We start from the raw sequence: 19,795 nt of genomic DNA, 5'->3' as shown, positions 1-19,795 counted from the left end.
TATCTATCTTACAATTTAAATCCATTCAGCAGGTAGTTCATATCAAGATGCTTCGTGGTGCTCATTCAGATTTTCCAGCCCTTGGCTGTCTCTTCCTAGTAGACGTTTAATGTGCTGGGACCCACATTCTCTCTCTGGTTAAGCAAGTCAGCTATTCCACCTCCCTCTCTGCTTATAAAATGTTACTTCAGTGGAAGTGGCTGGGCACCGGATGGTATGCTGCCCCACCACCTTTAAGATGAACCCTAAGCATCCTGCCCTCTCAGTCCTCTCCAGTTCCTTCAAAGAGTATGGCCTCTGGCCAGGGAAGACTGAGGGGCTGGGACGTGGACAGTGGGTCTTGGATAATGGCCACTGCTTCCTGTTTTCGGCCTGCTTTCCACTTCTAATCGTTTCTCCCGAATCACTACCTCTTCGACAGTGCTTAAAGCACTCGTTTGACTTACCACTGTCTTTCTAACTAATTCTACGTACTATGATAATCTATTGCCTCATTCATTCATCTGTGGTCCCACTGTCCTTTCTCCCCCAGGCCTCTCATAGTACCCTACCGTGGCCCCACTGAAGCCACCGCTACCCTCCGTGTTTAAGGAAGGATGCCTGCGTGTATACGAATTGAGTTTGACACAATCAGTGCACATGGTGGGCACTTGATATCGTTACTATGACAACTAGAGAATGGCCTGCAACTGAAGACATTTGAAATGCAAAGCAGGGAGGCATTTTCAGTCTTATTTTCAACACCAACTTTTATATTACATCGTCAGCAATAGTGACGTCCTTAAGGTCGGGAGGATAATTTCTATCTTCCTTTCGTCTCTGTTAAGTACCTTCCTCTGCAGTACCCCGAGATGGAATGGTAATGTAGGCCTTCTGCCACTCAGATCGAAAGTCAGGGTGCTAATCCTCTCACTGGTGTGTCAGTCGTCAGCAGGTTGAAGCTTGAGGGGTGTTTTGTGAAGATGAGACACAAGCAATACCAAAAGAAGTACATAGAAAGCACTCCCTGTCAGTCAGGCTGCTTACCTATAACAGTATCGAGGAGTACATAACTGACACTAGAGAAATAATATTATATACCAACGCTCTTTTAAAGGACTCACGTGAAAAAAAAAATCACTGCTTTGGTAGACAGTGGAGCGTCTAAGAAACATACGTGTACGTGTACGTGTACGTGTACGTGTACGAAGTCTAAGTACAAAAGTTGAACTCCACATCTCCAAGTGTCAAGGTCATCAACGGAGTACCAGATACTCACGTAATCACTGAAGACAGGGTTTAAAGAGAGCCTAAAAGGCTGAATGCACCCATACCCTGCCTTCCTTTCCTCTTCAGTGAGACCCTTGAGGGCCTGAAGAGACACTTAGAGGCCCGAGTCAAAGTACACAGCCTCCTAAAGCCTCTCACCTCATCAGCTTATACTTGGAGACGAAGGCTTTGCCACACTCAGTCTTGGAGCACTTGAATGGGCGCTCCCTGGTGTGGGAATAATTGTGGATGGTGAACTTCTCCAGGGTGAGGAAGGACTTGCCGCATTTTTGACAGCGAAAAGGAGCCATGGCCTCTGCTTCTCACACTTTCTTCTTCAGAAGTGCTGATGAGATGAGATGAACCACTGTTCCACCTAAGCCCAGCCGGGACGAAGGCGGGGAGTCGCTACAGCCTGACCCTGAAAAGGCAGCACCACAGCCTAGCAGCCAGGCGAGATCCGGAGCAGGAAGGGGATGGTCAGCACAATAGCTGGGGATCTAGGATGGCCGTCTGCGGAGAGAAGAGGAACGGTTTTCTCACATCAGCTATTGGAAAACTGTACCCCCCACCGGCACCTGCACTACCGCATCAGTATGACCTGCAATCAGTGTATTCCTTTCAGAGGCTCAGATGGGCCTGGCCTGGTAACCCATCCTTCCTTCTTGCTTCCCACCCCCCTCTGTTCTAGTGGCTCATGAAACATTCTCTCCTAATAAGAACTGCTGCCTCCATAGACTCCCTCAACTTTATGGTTTTCAGCTCGGTTGTGAGACTCAGTTGACCAACTTGGGTTGGGGGTGGGAAGGAGCAAGCCCCCCTCTTCCTGTTGTAGTGTGTTAATTGATTCACAATGACCACCCCCTTATTCAAAACCATGAGCTTTTCCTCTTCATGCACTGTGAGCACAAGAGAGGTCGTTTCCAACACCTGTTTAAACTCTCAGAGGACGGGAAGGAGTCATTTGTATACATCTCAGTGAATTTGTTTGTAAGATCACTCTGCACCAGTTCCCGATACAGACAGGAATATGGAGAAATGGAATCCGGCAGCGCTGGCGTGGTGAGCCTGTAAAACCTAGAAGCCTATAAAGTACAAAACGCTCCATCCCTTCTTGCCCTTCATAGCTACATTAGCACTGAACACTCAAGGTGGAGGAACCAGTGGGGAGGATTCTGTAATCCCATCACTCATTTGTCAGTTCAGGTACACAGATTGTTTTTTTTTAAAGTTTTAGCTAAGGAAATTTACTCTCCCCAACTCATGCTTTATATGAATAGTGTGCCCAACGGAACTTCCTACAGTAGAGATGTGATACGAACATTCCCCTCCCCACCCCCATCCATGCCACAATTATCTTAAGTTAGCCTTCAGCAGCCACAGAGATGAGGGGAAGGGCTGTGCTTTTCTTGCACGGGGACTAAGCTACTGATTAAGCCTCAGGTGTTTTGCTGAAACACGGGGATTGAGTTCAGCCATTTTATTAACATGGGGGAAGGGAGCAAGCTTCCCCAGTCCATATCCCAGTTCTCCCATGAATCCCAGCTTCTTGGTTTATATAATCACATAATATATGTAATATATAATATATGGGCTGTCGGGGGACAATCAACGGAAACGATGACATAATCTTTCCATTTGTGATTGTAACCTGAAAGGGGAAAAAAAATCACTAAATACATAGTATTTATGGAATAAGACCTATGTGCCGTGGTATAGTTAATTGTTCCTAGCTACTGAGCTCTGTGCATAATGGACAGTGAGGCACGGTGTCTACCTCTGCGTAGGCCTCCGATAACTCAAAGTAGAAGAGGCCAGCGTGGGAGCGGACACGTGTGGAAAGAAGATAAGAAGCGGCCAAAAGAACAACTGTGGCCTTAGTCTCTCTGCCGACATGACCCTCGTGAGTCACTGCTTATCCACACATCGTGGATGAAACAGAAAAGCGGTATTTTCTCTGCTTCTACAGTTGTCCCACACCACCACAGTTTGGCAGCCCCTCCCTACAGTCCCTTCTTCTCTCGATTGCAAACACCAACAAGTGTGAACTTCATTGCACCATGGCCCCTGGGCCTTCTGGGACAAAACAAAGGCTAATCATATATATATATATATATATATATATATATATATATATATATATGCTATCTCTCAGCCGCCCCTCCCCCAACTCATACTAGCTGTATACTGCTAATTCTCTGCCTCCATTAAAAATTCGAGGTGCTTAAAATAGACTGCCTACTATCTAGAAAGCCATCAACAATTGCAACAGAGCTGGTCAACTACGGTCCTGAAGAGAGTCAGTCTGTCCTGTCTCTTGACCTACAAATCGCATTCGAATCTCTCTCCCTCACACACACTGTACTGCTGTTTCAACACCTGTTGCCCTGGAGAGAGAGTAAGTCTCCCCCTCCCCCGCCCCCTTACTCAGGACTTGATTTTTCAGTCCCCCTGATTCTAAAAATACTGAGTAAGTGATACAGGTCTGCCAGGGTGCCAAAGAAACCTTGGGCCATCTGCTTCATTCTGCTTGTGGTGATTATTTTAGGGATAAGGGAGGATCAGACAAGAATAAGAACCATATATATATATATATATATATATATATATATATATATATATATATATATATATGGTTTTATATATATTAACAGCCAGGAAGACTGCACTCCCTGGGGGTAGGGGCATACAACTGTAAAACGAGAGGTCAGAGCACAGATGTAGACCCAGGACTTCCCCAGGGCTGCCAAACACAATCGTCTAATGGGGGAACAACTGTTTTACGATGTTTCTCAAAATAAACCAGGACCTTCTGGCTCCTGTTTCCATTGTCCCCAGTCACACAAAGTGAGGCCCGCGTGTGAGGAAATGGGACTTCCACTTTGGTCTTCCTAGAATGATATTCTAAGTTGGTTGGTTCTCTGGGGGTTGGGGGGGGGGTGTTGAGCCCTAGTACGCTACTACTTAAAGTATAAAAGATTTTTTTCTGAGCCACAATGGCTCTCTCACATTTTTAAGGGGTCCTGAATTCAAAACGAAGTTTTAAAGGGCATTCCCTGAGCTGAGAAGGAAGAGAGAAACCCCTCTCTCTGGGAGCTGTCATTCCACTCAAATGCTTACGATGAACTATTTCCTAATCCGTGTGCTATATATCTTCTGCCTATGCCTCATCAGATTAAAACGGACCGGTCTACGGCAACGCTTCTTAGAGAATTCAAGCATCGAACAATCTATACAAATCGGTCTCAAGTGTGTGCACGGGTGATAATTTAATAGGTCCCGAAAGTCAGGCTGCTCACCAATCGCAGATGATACTCAATACTGAGATATTAGTGCTAAACGTCCTCTGGCATTTGAGCTCGACGTCACTTAGAGGGCACTTGCCTGCGATGAACTCATAAGCTGGCTCTACAAGGCCTGTCATGCTGCCATGGCTGCAGACCTCTCTCTCCCATGGCTGCTCAAAGGCAATCGAGGCCAAAGACCAGTCCTCTGGGCTAGTTCCTTAATGTGCTACGTTTTCTCTTGTGGCAAATGCATTTCCAGTTCTGGAATATGGACAAGCCCCCTGTCTGTCCTGCAAACTCCTATTTCCCGGTCTCCCCGAGATGGAGGCACACTGTGGGGTTCACTCAGCAGGTTGACAGACATCCCCACCTACATCTGTCTGGAAATCTTTCACTTAAACCCACACACACTGGTGGGAATGGCTCCACTACCAACCCTGGGAAGGTCTCCCCACAGCCGGCTGAACAATCAGGTTTTCTGCCTGTGGCTTCTTTTCAACTGTCATTAAAACTTGAGCCAGTGACTAGAGCGCTTACTCCCTTAGAAAGGGGGCCCATACTAAGAAAGCCAAAGTGGGGTTTTTAAATCTAATACTCAAGGTTAAAATGCAGGAATTAGTAGAATTGATTAAACCAAGCTTCAGGACACCAAGCGCATACCAAGCTTATGCGTTTTCAAAGGAACAAATGTTTTTGGTTAGCAGAGAGCTGAGTACGATAAAGTTCAAGATGGGGGACTGACTTCAGGAAAGTTACTCCGGCCACTCTTGAAACTCTACTAATGACAAGTCCACACAGGTCCAACTGTGTTACTGGACAGTGAGGCCCATGTTGATGTCCCCTCCTTAAAGACCACAAGACTTCCATTCGTTTTCTTTGGCTTTTGATGAACCTCTGCTCACCTCTACTCATGATAAAGGTCTGAGAGAGTGATTGGTAGAGCCAGAGATATACAGACTATTCAGGTTTCTGCCCGGCCTCTAAAGACAGAATCGGCTTCGAGGACTGGGTGAGCAGACTACTTAGATTAGAACCTAGGCTAGCGGGGAGAGCACATGGTATTAGGAAGGGAATACTAGGGTCCAGAGGAAAACTCCAGCAGAGAATAGGAGTTAACCTTTCTGGTTTAGGCTTGGGTTTCTTTTCTAATGGTGCTCGGGACACCAAGGAGACTGAAGTACTAAGTTGCTGGTGTCCTCTGCCTCACTAAGGAAGAGAGAGGAAACACACCTCAACCCTCTATGGGTGGTCTGGGATTCTGTCAACAATGAGCACCTTTACTTCTCAATATTTCTCTTCCCTGGGGTAGATTGATGGAGTTCATCAGCCCAGGGGTTCAGACAAGTTTGTTTTCTTTGGGGCACACTGCAGCCTGACTGAGCCTTCCCCTAGATATCTTAGGGCTGTGGAGGGAGTGGGAAGTAGATATGTGGGAGCATGAAGTTCCCAGAGCCCCAAAGACAGAAGCCCCTTCCCATAAATTTCCCAGCCTTGACATTGTGGGGAAGCTTTGTCCTGGGTGTGATATACCCCCTCAATATAAACCCTGGGTGGGTTATAGTGAGAAGAATAAGCAAATGAGAATCAAGTCTCATTTTACCAAAGCTTAGGGAAATGCATCCAAGAAACTTGGGCACAGCAGAAGTATAAAGGAGACCCAAACGGCGTTAAAAAAAAAAAACCAACCATCTTTGATTGGCCCATCCACTGGCAAAGTGTAAACTTTTTACAGACAGGATTTCTTTGTTATGGTTTGTTTTATGTTTGTACAAATTCAAACCCAGGATTAGCGACTCTCGTGTGCTAATCCTGGATTTGAATTTGTACCTATGCGGACAGGGGTGCCCGAGCGCACAGGTTAGGAAACCAGAAAGCGAGGCACAGGCACGAGAGGAAACAAGAGATGGGGGAGGGCGAAAAGAAGAGAATATAACGGGATTGCATGACAGGAGAAAGGGGGGCTGCCGGATGCGTGGGGTGGGGGTCCAGGAGGAAGGAGAAGGGGGTGGGGGAGGGGGAAGGAAGGAGCACCAACTGGTAAGAACAAAAGCGTGCACATAAAGATGTCATCATGACTACTTTATATGCTCCCTTTACAAACTAATAAAGTTTTTATCTGGCGGGCTGAAGATACTATCAGTCCCACTAATCTCGGAGTTTATACACAGGAAGGGTGAAAGGAAGAAGAGGGAACAATAGCTGGAGAAGGCTGGCAAAGCTGCCCCAGCAGGAATGGGGAGTGCCACAGAGGAAGGAGCTACACCAGCACAGCGGCTGGGCTGCTGGAGGGCAGAGTGTGGGGCCTATCGCTACACAAGTGTCCTCTGTCACAGGTCTGTGCTCCCTCCCCCAACACCATCACCCCTTCTCCTCCCACAGGATGGACTGGGGGGTGGGGTGGGGGAGGCTGGGGTGGCTCCATTTTGACAGTCTCATGGGCCTCTGAGGGATGAGAGAGAGAGACGGGGGAAGAGAAACCATGAAAGGTATTATCTTTGCAGACCCTGGTTCCTCCACTCAGCATCACACACTGGATTCTTACACAGAACATTCAGGAAGAAAGGGGGAGCCCAACAGATAGGTCCACCCGGAAACACAAGTGCTGAGTCCTGGATTGGCTCCGAGGTTGGGATGGTTCGCTGCTGTTTTAAGAGGACTATTATTTCTTGGTGGAGACTAGGTAGCCCGGTATGAAAAGAGTGGTGGAGAGCCAGCCTGGCAAGCCAGACGAAACCCTTTGCTATGAGGAGCAGATATCCCAACGTCAAAGTCAGGGGTGGAGACTGCTCCTTTGTGACAGATGAGAACGTATCCCCCACTCCACCCTCCTATAAATCCCTTTCCGGCTGGCCTTTAGACCTCTGCAGGGCCACCATTCTATAGCTGTTAGCCTATTCTCAGAATACTGCATGAAAAACCAGAACCCTAATTAGCAGCATGGCCTTTTGTCCCAATAAAACCATCCTTTGGGGACAGAAAAGAATGCCTGGGTCCTTTCTAGGAAGTGAGAGGGTACAGGTTAATACTGAGAAAAAACAAAAGCCATCTGGGTTACAATGAGGAGAGGAAGCTAGATCTATGAGTTAAGACAAGCAGGAAGAGACTTATAATCTATACGGTCCAGAGGAGATTCCTAAGGGTAGGGCAGCCTCACATAGTGATTTCTCCAGATAAACAGGAAAGGACCAAGAATGTGGACACCTACAGGTGATCTGAGGGTCTGATTTTTGCTGTTCTTGCTGAGAATCATACACTGCCTGAGGTCTGTTAGCTTCTGAGAAGGTTGTTTATGCACTAGGTAGACGAAAGGGAGAGGCTGTGTGCAGTGGATGGAGGAAACACAGAAGAGGAGAGAGATGGACAGAGAATGGTGACAAGGAGCCCAGGTTTCAGCCTGCCTGCAGGCATGGGGTAAGGGAAGGAACAGACTAGACTGGAGATCCTTCAGGCATATGAAAGGAGACTTAGGGAGCAGTTAGTCTGTGGAGGTCAGGGCCTGGAGGCAGCAGACTGCCTAACAGAGAAGCCATCGGTCATGGCTCCCTCTCACAAGACTCTGAAAGGAGCGGGAGCTCCCAGTTGAGTCTTTCCACACAGGGACTGAAGCCCAGGACTGAAATCACCACAGACACACATTTGACAGGCACTTTTAAAATGACAATGCCCATGCTATTATTTTTTAAAAAGCTCTATCAATGGACGGCTATCAGAGGCTGAAAAATTAAAACTTGGGATTTGAAAAACTAAACTTTCTGTATCTGCAAAGCAAACTGTTCGTGTGGGGAAAAAATGAATATGAAATGCAAAAGTATTTAATGATTAGATCATCACAGTTTTCCTCATCTGATTTTTTTTTAATTATTAATGCTAGTAAACACTGTATTAGGTTTCTGCTTGTCTTTCTTTACAGAACAGTAAAGAAGGAAGGAGACATTTCTAAGCCTCCACATGGGCTTCTCTGAAATGGGGAAAGAATATTAGGGGGTGGGGGAAATCTCTCTCTCTTTCTCTCTCTCTCTGCGCCTTATGTCTTTTTTTTCCTCCCCCATTCATAGCTTCAGTTCCTTTGTTTGTGTAACAGACCATTACAGTCAAACCCTGTTCAATGGGAGAGGAATGTGAACTCTCTAAGTAGCTGTCCTGGCAATCCATGTGTGTGGTCCTTCCCCCAACACAGTGGGGCCCCATCTGCCCTTCTGAGCTCAGAGCCTCCTACAGGGCAGGAAGCCAGCTTACAATAACGCCAACTTCCCACTGAGGCATACACGCAGCCCCTTCCCTGGGCTCCTCTAAGCCTCTCTGCGTTCCTCAGGTTGGAGCACATCCTGGCTGGGCCTGTCCCCTTTGACCCGCTTAAGACAGGTGTCTCCTCAGCCCTTTTCTTTCTTTAGCCTGTGGGCTCTCGCCTGAATGCTAGGCAGACACATTCCAGATCTCCCTGTTATCACACTCCGCCCTCTGAAGTCTTGTGCACTCTTGACAGAAGACACAAGTCAAAGATTCCTCTTCCCTAGCCTCCCTGGACTAATCACAACTCCTCAGGCCTTTGTCCATTCTTGACAGATAATGGTTGACCCTCTTGGCATGAATTTCAGTTCTTTGGTTAATGAATCAAGACAAGCTTTGAGGAACAGCTGTCTTTCCGTCGGAATCAAAATAATATTTAAAACAATACTATAGTATTTCCATTGAGCCTACATAAAAGCCTTCTCAAAGTACTCAATTCCTGAACACAGCCCTACCATATGGCTGAAGGGACACTGGATATTCAACGAGCTACATTTCACTGTTCTTACTGATGGGATACTGTGCTGTGTAAGTGCCCAGCACATGGTTGAGTGTAGTGGATGGTTCTGATGAGCTCTAGCTGTCCGAAGCTAAGCCATGTGCTTTTTTTATTTCTACTAAGGCAAGTTGTCTGGTGAGCAGAGCCCTCCGGCAATAGTTTTTACCACTGTTTCCAGACTAATCTCCAAAATGGGCAGAGGGCTCTCTGGTGAAGCTGAACATTTCAGCTGAATGCTGGCCTCCATGGGCTTATAGCTCATCCTCTCCCACAAAGGAAGAACAACTTGACACATGTCCACTACACAGGTTTGTCTTCGGAGGCAGCCTACAGGTTTTTGAATTGCTATGAAGTGACAGCAGAAAATGCCCCAGACCCACTAGGTATGGCTGGGGCCGCAGACAGGGTAGAGGAGCTGAAGAGGGTGTGAAAGTAGGGGAGGGGAAGAGACATGAGTGTGCTCTACTGTAACTCTCTTGAAGCACCTTGGACCTGCACATCCCTGCATTCCTGAGTTGGCTGTGTATTTCCATGCAACTTTGTTTGTTGAGGCTGTGTGTCCCTATATAAGGCTGCCTTAGAACTCCCTATAGAAACAAAGTAGGCTTTGCACTCACGAAAATCCACCCGCCCTCTGCATCCCAAGTGCCGGGATTAAACACATGTGCACCACCACACCTGGCCCGAGCAATTCTTATCGAAAATGTGCAGGTAAGAATAATTTTTAAACGTTCGTACCTTCTGTGTGAGCAGGAGAGTCAGCTGCGAGGCAGATATGGATGGAGTCCTGCAGAAGGTCTGAGGACTCGAACCTGTGAGAAGAGACCTTGGACATTGTCAGAGAAAGATGCTAGAACGTTCTCCCGAGATTCTACCTCCCAAACATGCCCCCCTGGTATTGTATAAAGAGGCTCCCTGCTGCTTTCTCAAACATCTCAATACATGGTCTTTATTTAACGTATGTCCTTTGCCCTACAAGCGACTGGATCAGAGCTCTGAAGGTTCCCTCTGCTTTCTGACAGTGGGGGGGGGGGGACCATGAAATTGCTTACATAAGACATTCAAAACAGCACTAGGAGGAAATGGTGTTTCTTTTAAAACAACAATATTAAAATGCCGTAAAACAGGTATGCAAATCTAGGAGGCAACAGAACCTAAAGCAAAATTATGAATCGAAAGAAAGCAGCCGGGTGACATGCGTTTTCAACAGTTTTATGGGTGCCTATAGATTTATCAAATCTGCAGTGCAGAAAGGCAGACATCTCTAAATTGAATATGCAGATGAGTGGGTACTAACCCTGATTACACATTAGAATTAGCAGGAATTTTTTTTTTTAATAGCAGATCCCAAGGCCACTCCACAAATCAGCATAGACAGAAACAGAATGGCTGGAGCCCAGAAAATTGTTTTCCCCTAGTCCTCAAGTGCCTGGTCCTCATACCAACCCTGGACCGCTGAATGCTGACACATGTTTAAAGACCTACAACCCTGTTCACCAATTCATTGTACCGCTCTGCCTCTTCCAACTCGACTCTTCTGCCAAACTGATTTTCTTGTGGGTAGGGAGGATGCCTGAGGATTCTCTTAACCAGTATGAAGACAACCGAACCTATTTCGAGAGCCAGTTCTATCTCATCTAATGGCTTGGTCACGTGACCACCCGGTCCCTTAATTTGATCAAAAAGACTGCGTCCATTTGTTTTGTACAGAAGCATCCTTTTCATTTAAAGATGGAAGGGGGGAAAATGCAGCTTTCTTTAGACAAGCTTAAACAATCAAATACAATTCGGGGGAGGGGGGAGAAAGCTGGAGGCGACCATGTACTTGTCTGGACCAGTTTGTCTCCCATCTGGTCCTCACTCCGCATGTGTAAACAGACCCTGTACATGGACCACCTCCTCTCAAAATACTCCACAGCAACCATGGCCATTTAATTGGGTGGTCTCCGGAGGCCTGTGCTAACTCCTTTTTTTTTTCCCCAAGAGATTTAAAACACTCGAAAGTGAAAGAATAAAATTAGTTTGAATGACTCTTCATTGAGTCTGCCCATCTCCCCCGTGGACAATAGCAATTTACGGATCCAGAGAGGAGGGGGCTCACTTCTGCTGCCCAGGATGGGGCTTACAGAACACAAGGTTTGCAAGGCAGGCAGCAGAGTAGCTCGGATTCATTGTCAAAATATTCAAATCGTCACGAAGAGAAAGCAAGCCAGTCTTTTCTGCCTCCAACAGTACTTGGCGGCAGCGGACTCACACAGGAGCAAGCTTATTCTTCTGTTGCACAGTGTGAAGGGCAAAGTGAAAGAGGGTTGCCCTAGCAGGGAGGGGATCAAGCTCCTCAGCCTTTCCCACCTGCCCACCCAGCGCTGCCTCACATACACAAGACTCCACAATGCTGGGGAGAACACGGTGCAGGCCAAGCAGGCCCCAGGGGACAACCCCATGCCCCACGCAACAATGTAACATAGCAGAGATGAGAACAAGAGAAAAAGAGTCATCTATCTCACTCTGACAAGATGGTACTAGCAGACTTTTTCAGGTCTTAGATTTCAAAAGCTGAGAAAAAATGTTTTCAAATGTTTCATTGTTTTCAAATGCCAACTGAAGGAGAAGGAGAAGCAGCAGCAGCAGCAGCTAAAAATGACCCTGTAAACTTAAACAATGCTAAGGCGGCGTCTTGGAGTTCCAGAAGAGCGAGAAAAATCACATTTTTCTAAGAAGGGAGTTTGGCACTCGGTAAATAGAACCGCACTAATTAGTTTAAATGGATTTGTAATGCCACTCACGGGCAACAGACTGGAAGCTTAACCAACCCAGAGTGGACGATTTCTAGACTGTCCTTCTGCCTTCTGTGAAGTGTGTTCACAGTTTACAGTGTGCCTTTGGCCCAGTTAATGATCTGGGTTTGCTGCTGGCTGAACGCTCACGGAAACTCAAGTCCAACAAAGAGATTCCTCCCGTCTCAGCTCACGCCCACTTTGGGATGCTCCGGGTTTGATCTAAGCAAATGCCTGAAACCTCCATTCTAAGGATCTGCACGAGAATGAGTTGGACAGTGCCAGACACTGTGAGCTGCTCTAACGTTTAATAAAGATTCCTTCTGCTTAAAGATATGTGAGGGAGGGGGGTTGCTTAGGAAAGTCTCTCAGACGAGGTTTTATTATTTTTTTTTTTTAAAAAAACACGACCTCACGTGCAGTGGGGCCCCTGACTTGGAGACTTACAAATGAATCTTCTCGCAGAGATGGATCATAAACCATGCGAGCCTACCTTCGAAGAGACCTAGGAGAGACAATATTCTCTTCCAAAGGATGTTATGTTAAAAAAAAAAAAGGCAGGCTGGAGTGGGGGGGTCACATGAAATTTTAGTAGATTTGGGGGCCTCACTTCTGGCCTCTGCACTCTTATTTCAGGTAATCTTTACATTCCCCCACTCTCGAAACCCAAGGTTTCAAATAGTTCCTGAGTTCGCACGCCTCCCGGATCACTATCTTCAACCCTGAAGTGTCTTAAAATCCTGCACAAAAGCTCCTTCCTTCCTGCTCTTCCCCATCGTGGCTCTGATACCTTCTAAAGCAGAGGCTGGCTTCCCCTGCAACCCTCCTGGTGGGTTCTGTGCAGCACCGCAGTACCACTGTGTAGTGACAACCACCAGGTTGGGTGCTCACCAGGCAATGGCCCTGTTAAGTCCTTAGCCCCCTGGGCAATCACAGCAGTGGCTTTACTCATGGACAAATGAAGGCTTGCACGTATGCTAACTTGCCTGGCCCTGTAACTAGCAAGCAGCTGAACTGGGCGTGAATCCGGGATATGTGGTCTGACAGGGAGTCCTCACACTCTAACCTCCTGGCCTGTACAGAGTCAGAAATCCTGCCCTGACTTTAGATTGTTTTTTCCCCCTGCCCGATCGTGCTGCTCAGATCGAGCTGCTGTCTGTCTCTCAACTCTTGTTTTCTTCCTTCCCACGTCCCTGTCGTTCAAGTGCCTTTCTTGTGGCGCTAAATCAGCGTGGTGGGCAACAGGTGGAAGGCTTCTAATCTTTCAAATTTTCTCCCAGCTGAAGGTGGACAAGACCTAAAGTCTCTTTGTTAACATTTAAACCTAACCATAGAAATCCGGCAAGACTTGGGGTAACTCCGGAAGGGAGGACAGATAGGATTTAAAAAAAAAAAAAATCAACTCTTTCCTCCTAGTCCATGTAACCTCAGACTCAGTTTAGAAAAGAAAAGGCAATCCGTCAGTGCAGGGAGGGGGCCCTGCCTGGCAGGGCTGGGGTAGGATTCCCTGACCTGACAGCTGTGTGGGAGCATCCCTTCTTTGAGGGAGTGAAGCCAACCTCGGCTAGGTCTCCAGCCCCCACTTCCAGCCCTGAGCCCAGCCCAGACAGCTGCAAAGCTTCAAGTCATACCATGATATATGGAGGGCAGAGGGTCAGTTCCCCACCTTTCAGGCGCCATGAAAATCTCTAGGTTCAAGGAAACACTCTGCCAATGTAAATAAGGCACTTAAACCTGATCTAGGCCTTCAGCTACCCTCCTAGTGGCTGCAGTATCTAGGACGGTGGCTACGGGGAGAAGCAGTCTCTCTGACCTTGGACAGTGAGATTCAGATTTATGGGTACCGTCTCAGTAAGGAGCCAGAAATCTTCCTTAGAACTGTACCCCTCCTCTACCTAGCTTAGGGCCTCTGGTGTCCGGTGTTTTAATACCCTGGAGCAGGTAGAGCAGGAAGATGGGAGACAGGGGGTTGGCGTTAAGAACATACTCACAAGATTAACTCCTCCGATTCCCAAATACCTAGGGAGGGAAAGGCATACAGTGTTTTTTTAAGCCTTTATCTTAAACTCTAAATTGCCAAAACCAAACAAACAAAAACGGAAAAGGAAGCCTACTTGGAAAAGGCAAGAGGTAGGCCAGAGCAGATGCGGGCCAAGGTCTGGGAAACTATATTTCCTAATCTAGGTAGGCCTCCCAGTCAACGAGCCGGGACAGGGAGCAGCCAACTGATTTCCCTAAAATGAAAATGATGAGTGAGACCTGAGGTACATAGGGAGAGAGGGAATGCTATCCCAAAGACAAAGAAAACAAACGACTTGAGACAAAGATACTGTGTCAATGATGGATACTTGAGATGCTAATGACATCTGGGCTTGGGGGAAGGAGATGCTGTTTTGAGGCCAGTCATATCCTCCAATCAAATCCCAGTTCAGTCTGTGGCTGGATGTCTGAGACCCATAGAACATGGAACTGTAACATTCACAGAGCAGAGTTGGCTAAGATAGTCCTGAGAGATAACCACCTACAGGATACTCCGTTCCCATCTGCAGTACCGAAAACCTTGGGGGAAAAGAATGGGGAAAATGCTAAAGAAAGGACCGGTCCACTATTTTGGTCTAGACAGAGCTTTCCCATGGCTTCCTTGAAATGCAGCCTGCTGAGCAAGAAGCCAGGCATCGGGACTGTGGAAGGGCCATTTCCATCCACAGGCTGGTGTCTGAGGTCCACACTGGTCTCTGTGTTCTTGGCCTGGCTCCCCTTCCTTCTAATTGCAACGGCCCTATCAGCATCATCCTTTCTAACATGCTAAGGCATCCATTCCTGTCGCCGGCCTGCTTGGAATCCCTCAAGGGTCTCGTTGGTTTCTGTCAATTGCAACCAGGAGGCCCGTCTAATCAGAACCACTGAAGGTGGTTCTTGATCAGGAAAGCAGGGTGTTCAGGCTTGTGTTACAGGAAGAGACCACACACGGCAGGCACAGGCTATCCCTTTGGATTCATCACTGCTATGCGTTACAACAGGTAAACAGTCATTCCCATGTGTTGCGGGGGTGGGGGCTGCCACCGCCACGACCAATGAAAAACTGCCAACGGGAAAATTAACGAAGCTGTTCTGCAGCTTCTCTATAAATAACACCATTTACGGAGTTTCTAGTCTCTTCTCTGAATCACAACCAGAGGCTCCCCTACACTGTGAATTGAATAGAGGGGCCAAATGAGAGGCGTTTAAAGAAAACAACATAAAACGACTGGGATCTTAATGTGGCTCCCACTGACATGGCGATGGTGTGTGAGCTTCATCAATCACTTTTAATTCCTGCTACTGAGACAAAAGGGGAGAATTTTCCCTTGGTAAATGCTACATAATGGGTCAATTCCATGATTCTCTCAATATGGTATGTCTGTTATAGTGTCAACACACATCATTTCCGGTACTGTTTTAAATACTGATAGGGAAATGAGCTACTTTATGATTTTAATAATATTCTTCTCCGAGGATACCCGCTGCCTTTCCTCTTGCTTTAACTGCTAATGGAGTAGGGAAGTAGTTTTAAAGACTTATTTATTTGTGATGTGTACGAGGGTTTGCCCAAAAATGTATATAAACACGCCATATGTGAGCGTAGCACCCACAGAGGTTAGAAGACAGCGTCAGTTGTACTGGAACTGGGGTTATGGTAGTTGTAAGCTACCATAGGGTTGGGAATTGAACCCCGATCCTCTGGAAGAGCAGAGAGCATTCAGTTCTGCTGAGCCACCTTACCAGTCCCAGCAAGTAACTTAATGATATCCTTCAGACAGTGTTTTTAATGCGGCAGCATGTGTAGCGACTGAATCCAACTGCAAACGGGCCTGGAGTGAACTGGCCTTACACGTGTCATCAGGCCACTCAAAGGGCACACTGAGTATTATGACAACTCCTTCTACTGTGTAAGAGGGGGACAGCTTTAGTGTGGGTTTCAACTCAGAAAACAAGGGCAGACTCAAGACTGACCAGGGAGAGGCACCTGACAGCTTAATAAAGGCATGTTGACTTCAACGAGGACAGAGGAGGCTCAGGTGACACTGAAGACAGAGGCCACATCAAGAAGTGACAGCAACTTCAGAGGGAGACGTCATTTGAAAGCCAGAAAAGGCACCGCTGGGATTACTGAAATGCTATGTGTGGGTAGGTAAAGAGCACGTGACCTCAGGGATGTCAGGAATGCCTCTGTCACATGTCACCCTGCCACATCCCAGCCAGGGGTCAGTCCTGAAGTGTTCGCTGGCGTAGAGAGACAATAAGCAGCACAGTGAAGAACAGTTATGGGGTCCAATACCAATGCCTCTGTATTCTGCTTAAGCCCCCTCTACCCGGGCTTCCTGGGTTGTGAAATGGCAAGAGCTTAGTTAGAGCATAGTAGCCATACAGGATAGGACTCTTCCTCATTCTTCCACATGCGGGTGGATTTTATTTTATTTTATTTCATTTCATTTTTGCTTCCTTTCGCGAAGAACTCCTAATCTACGACGTCAGCAGAGCGAGTTAGACGCGTTAGACGCGCTGCTAGGGGAGGTTTCACTCTATATTATCAGCTTATCATAGAATGCAATCAGCTCGAGTGCAAGTCTTATCTGTCCCAATCGCTGAATTTAGTCAAGTGAGAGTCTACAGAACTCTTAATTAAAAGCCTCTTCATCTTCTTAGTGGAAACATCTACATATGACGCTAAGAATCTTTTAGAAAAGAATGAAATCAGAGGCTGGGCCCAAAAGGGACGTTTGCCTTATGCTTTTAAAATGCCTCCTCTAGAGGGGCTGATGGAGCCCCACAAACGAACGAAGGCAAAAAAAAAAGGGGGGGGGTTGGGGGGCGTGTTTGATACTGCTCCATAAAGCAACAGCATTGATCAGGTTCTATAGACCAAGCGGGCTTTCCTACCTACCATTTAGGATACGCAGCTGAAGCCTAGTTAAGTCACTACACTCACAGGGATGTGGAGGGAACCATCCATCCCATTCATTCAGCTGCATTTACTGAGCCAAGAACTTTGCTAGGCCTGAAGATATAAAAATGAATATAGTGGGGCTGGGGATTTAGCTCAGTGGTAGAGCGCTTACCTAGGAAGCGCAAGGCCCTGGGTTCGGTCCCCAGCTCCGAAAAAAAGAACCAAAAAAAAAAAAAAATGAATATAGTACCTTCCAGCTAAAAGAGTACACCTAAACAAAGAGCTCTGGGGGACGTGTTAAGTGCTATGGCCGAGGTATGCACAAAGGGCTGAGGCCAAAGGAAGGAGCCATAAATTCTTGCTGGGAAATCAAGCATCAAGCCAGTGAGGGAAGACAGCTAAGAAGGGGTGGGGTATTTCCTTGTGATAAACTAAAGAGCCTTCTTTACGGTGTTCTGAAAAGGAAGGTAGTTAATTTTAAGATTTACAAACTATTGTTACTCCAGGGGCTCTCTTGGTCCACTATCTGTGTCATCTGCTTCTGACACACGCTGACATTCTCAGCAGTCCTAAGACTGTAAAAAAAAAAAAAAAAAACCGTCTGTGATGTGTAATCACTGGATTCCCACAATGATCACAATACGGAATGGTGGGTCCCTGGCACCAACTTAGCTCTCAAGTTCAAAGATGTTTTGAAACAAACAAATGGAAAACAAACTTTGGGGAAGCCAGACATGCTGTTAATGCTGCTTCTTAGCGTGAAGAGAAGAAGGGACCACCTGATTATATCATGGCTCACATTTTGTCTTTATGTCGGTTTTAAAAGGAGAAGGGCGTGTTGAATAGACATCTGCTTACCGGCCACTCATTATGCACACTATATTCCTACTTATAGGACAGTTGCGACAAAACCTCCATTGTTCACTGCCCACTAGCCCCACACTTGAGTCATTCTAATGTAAGCATGAGAAACTCCCAGCTCCTTTGGGGTGAATTTCCAAATTCCTCTGTGTTAAATTGAGGTCTAATTTTTTTTCCTGTGCCTGGTTTTCACAAGAAGGTCCATTCCACCCCGTGTGCGCTCCCTTTCAGCTGTCAATAAACAGAGGCAGTGAATTCCCCCACAGTTCTACAAAGCTAGTTAGGCAGAGCCATTCACTCCATCAGGAAAACAGCGCATTGATTTCAGTCAGTTCCCAGGGTGCAGCTGGGACAAAGAGATCAAAGGCCCACCTCTCTCTCCCTCCAAGGCTTTCATTAGGCCCAGCCCAGACAAACTGCGACAGGTCTCCTTGAGACCAGGAGAGGGCCCGAGGACGGACCACCTCTTGGTTCAATTCAAATTCATCCGTTTCCTACATTCCAGTGACAGTCCAGAATGCTAACCATGACTAAAGGACACAATCGGCGGCATAATATACTGCTCACTGGTTCATCCAAGGTCAGAGGGAGAGGACAGACACTGAGGGAAGTCCTAGGCTTCAAGGGCCTGCTGAGCCTCAAAGACCCGTCTGACATTCCATAAATAAAACTTCTTCTCACTCTCCCTTTCTTGTGAGTATCTTTAGGAGCGATGGTCCACTTAACGGTCTGAAATTTCTTTCATACCACTGAACCCAAACTCTCTGGAAACTTTATTCCCAACTTAATAGTTGTGTGGGTGTGGTGGAAGGTCCCCCAAAGGGCAGCCCCTTATCAATCCACTCCTGTGTTCCAGAGAAGCTGCTGAACCTTACAACAAGCTCCTAGTCACTCCCGACTGAAAAGTGTTAATTTCTAACGTCTAGGCTTTCCCAAAAAAGCACCATTTCCAGGGAAGGCCCCACAGCTCAAAGAAGAGTATAGTTTGTATAAATTCTGTTTGCTAAACAGAAATAGGAACAGGGCTGAAACAGTTACCTTTTTTCCTTTGACTTGGGGAATCTAGCTGGGTAACCAGGTCCTAAATAGTGGTCTCTGTATGAAGGAGTGTTTACACATTTGTGGGAGTGAAGAGGGCTAGCCAGGGGCAGGGTGAACGAACAGAGTCTGAAAGAAAATGTGTTTTCCCAAGGGGGGTTACCTCTATTGAACAAACATAATTAAAAGGGTTTCTAAATCTGCCCTTGAATTCAGAACTGCTCCTTTGATGCAAACCTTCACCAAACCCTGTAATGAAATGTGTTCATGTCTGTCACTCATCCTGAGCAAACACGAGGAGAGATGGGTTACCTTTCAAAATTCCTAAACTGAAGAGAAAATAAACAATATTGGAACTAAAGGTATGGAAAACCCACTTCTTGACACAGAACACACCCTTCCCACATGCCCAGTTCCAAGCTTCAGTACTTTCCTGGGCCTTCACCACAGATTTCCTGAGCTCTGAATTCACTGATTCTTGTCCATCTTTTAACTACTGCAGAGGTACCACAGAGGGTAGTCAACAGCCCTGTGTGAAAGGCTTTCACTTATTTTCAAGGTTGGACGGGAATGAGCTTTCAAAAAAGCCAAAGCCGTGATTGCGATATTACAGGCCAGCAATCTCAGCATGGCACTCAGACACTCATGCTGTTGGGTCATGAGTTCAAGGCCAACCTAGACTCTACAATGAGACCCTGTCTCAGAAAACTAAATAAGGAAAAAGAAAAGAGAGAGACAACAAAAGGCAAAGGGAAGAAAACTATAAAGGCGGGGGAGGGGAAGATAGGTGAAGAAGACAAGTGACTGTTTTAACGAGAATGTTAAGTTAAATCTGACCATTGACGCTCTTTAGATTAAGGTGCTATGCTAA

At 46.7% G+C, this 19,795-nt stretch overlaps 1 protein-coding gene across 9 annotated transcripts in view; it reads right to left on the bottom strand.

Annotated features, from left to right (window-relative positions):
- Positions 1-19,795, bottom strand: part of Plagl1 (PLAG1 like zinc finger 1) — a 40,329-nt gene that overhangs the window by 5,430 nt on the left and 15,104 nt on the right. For 2 of the 9 annotated variants that reach the window (XM_063281350.1, NM_012760.4), the window contains 3 exons: positions 14,090-14,117; positions 10,060-10,147; positions 1,408-1,761 (listed from right to left, as the gene is read on the bottom strand). In XM_063281350.1, the coding sequence (XP_063137420.1) occupies positions 1,408-1,559 (152 nt within the window). In that variant the 5' untranslated portion in view covers positions 1,560-1,761; positions 10,060-10,147; positions 14,090-14,117. Of the gene's footprint in view, positions 1-1,407; positions 1,762-10,059; positions 14,118-19,795 lie in introns of all 9 variants that reach the window. The other 7 variants (XM_063281358.1, XM_063281340.1, XM_063281345.1 and 4 more) reach the window with 4 other exon arrangements.

The sequence above is a fragment of the Rattus norvegicus genome, chromosome 1 (genome assembly GCF_036323735.1).
Source record: "Rattus norvegicus strain BN/NHsdMcwi chromosome 1, GRCr8, whole genome shotgun sequence".
NCBI lineage: Eukaryota > Metazoa > Chordata > Mammalia > Rodentia > Muridae > Rattus > Rattus norvegicus.
The sequence above is the reverse complement of the archived record's forward strand: the minus strand, read 5'-3'. Positions and strand labels throughout refer to the sequence as shown.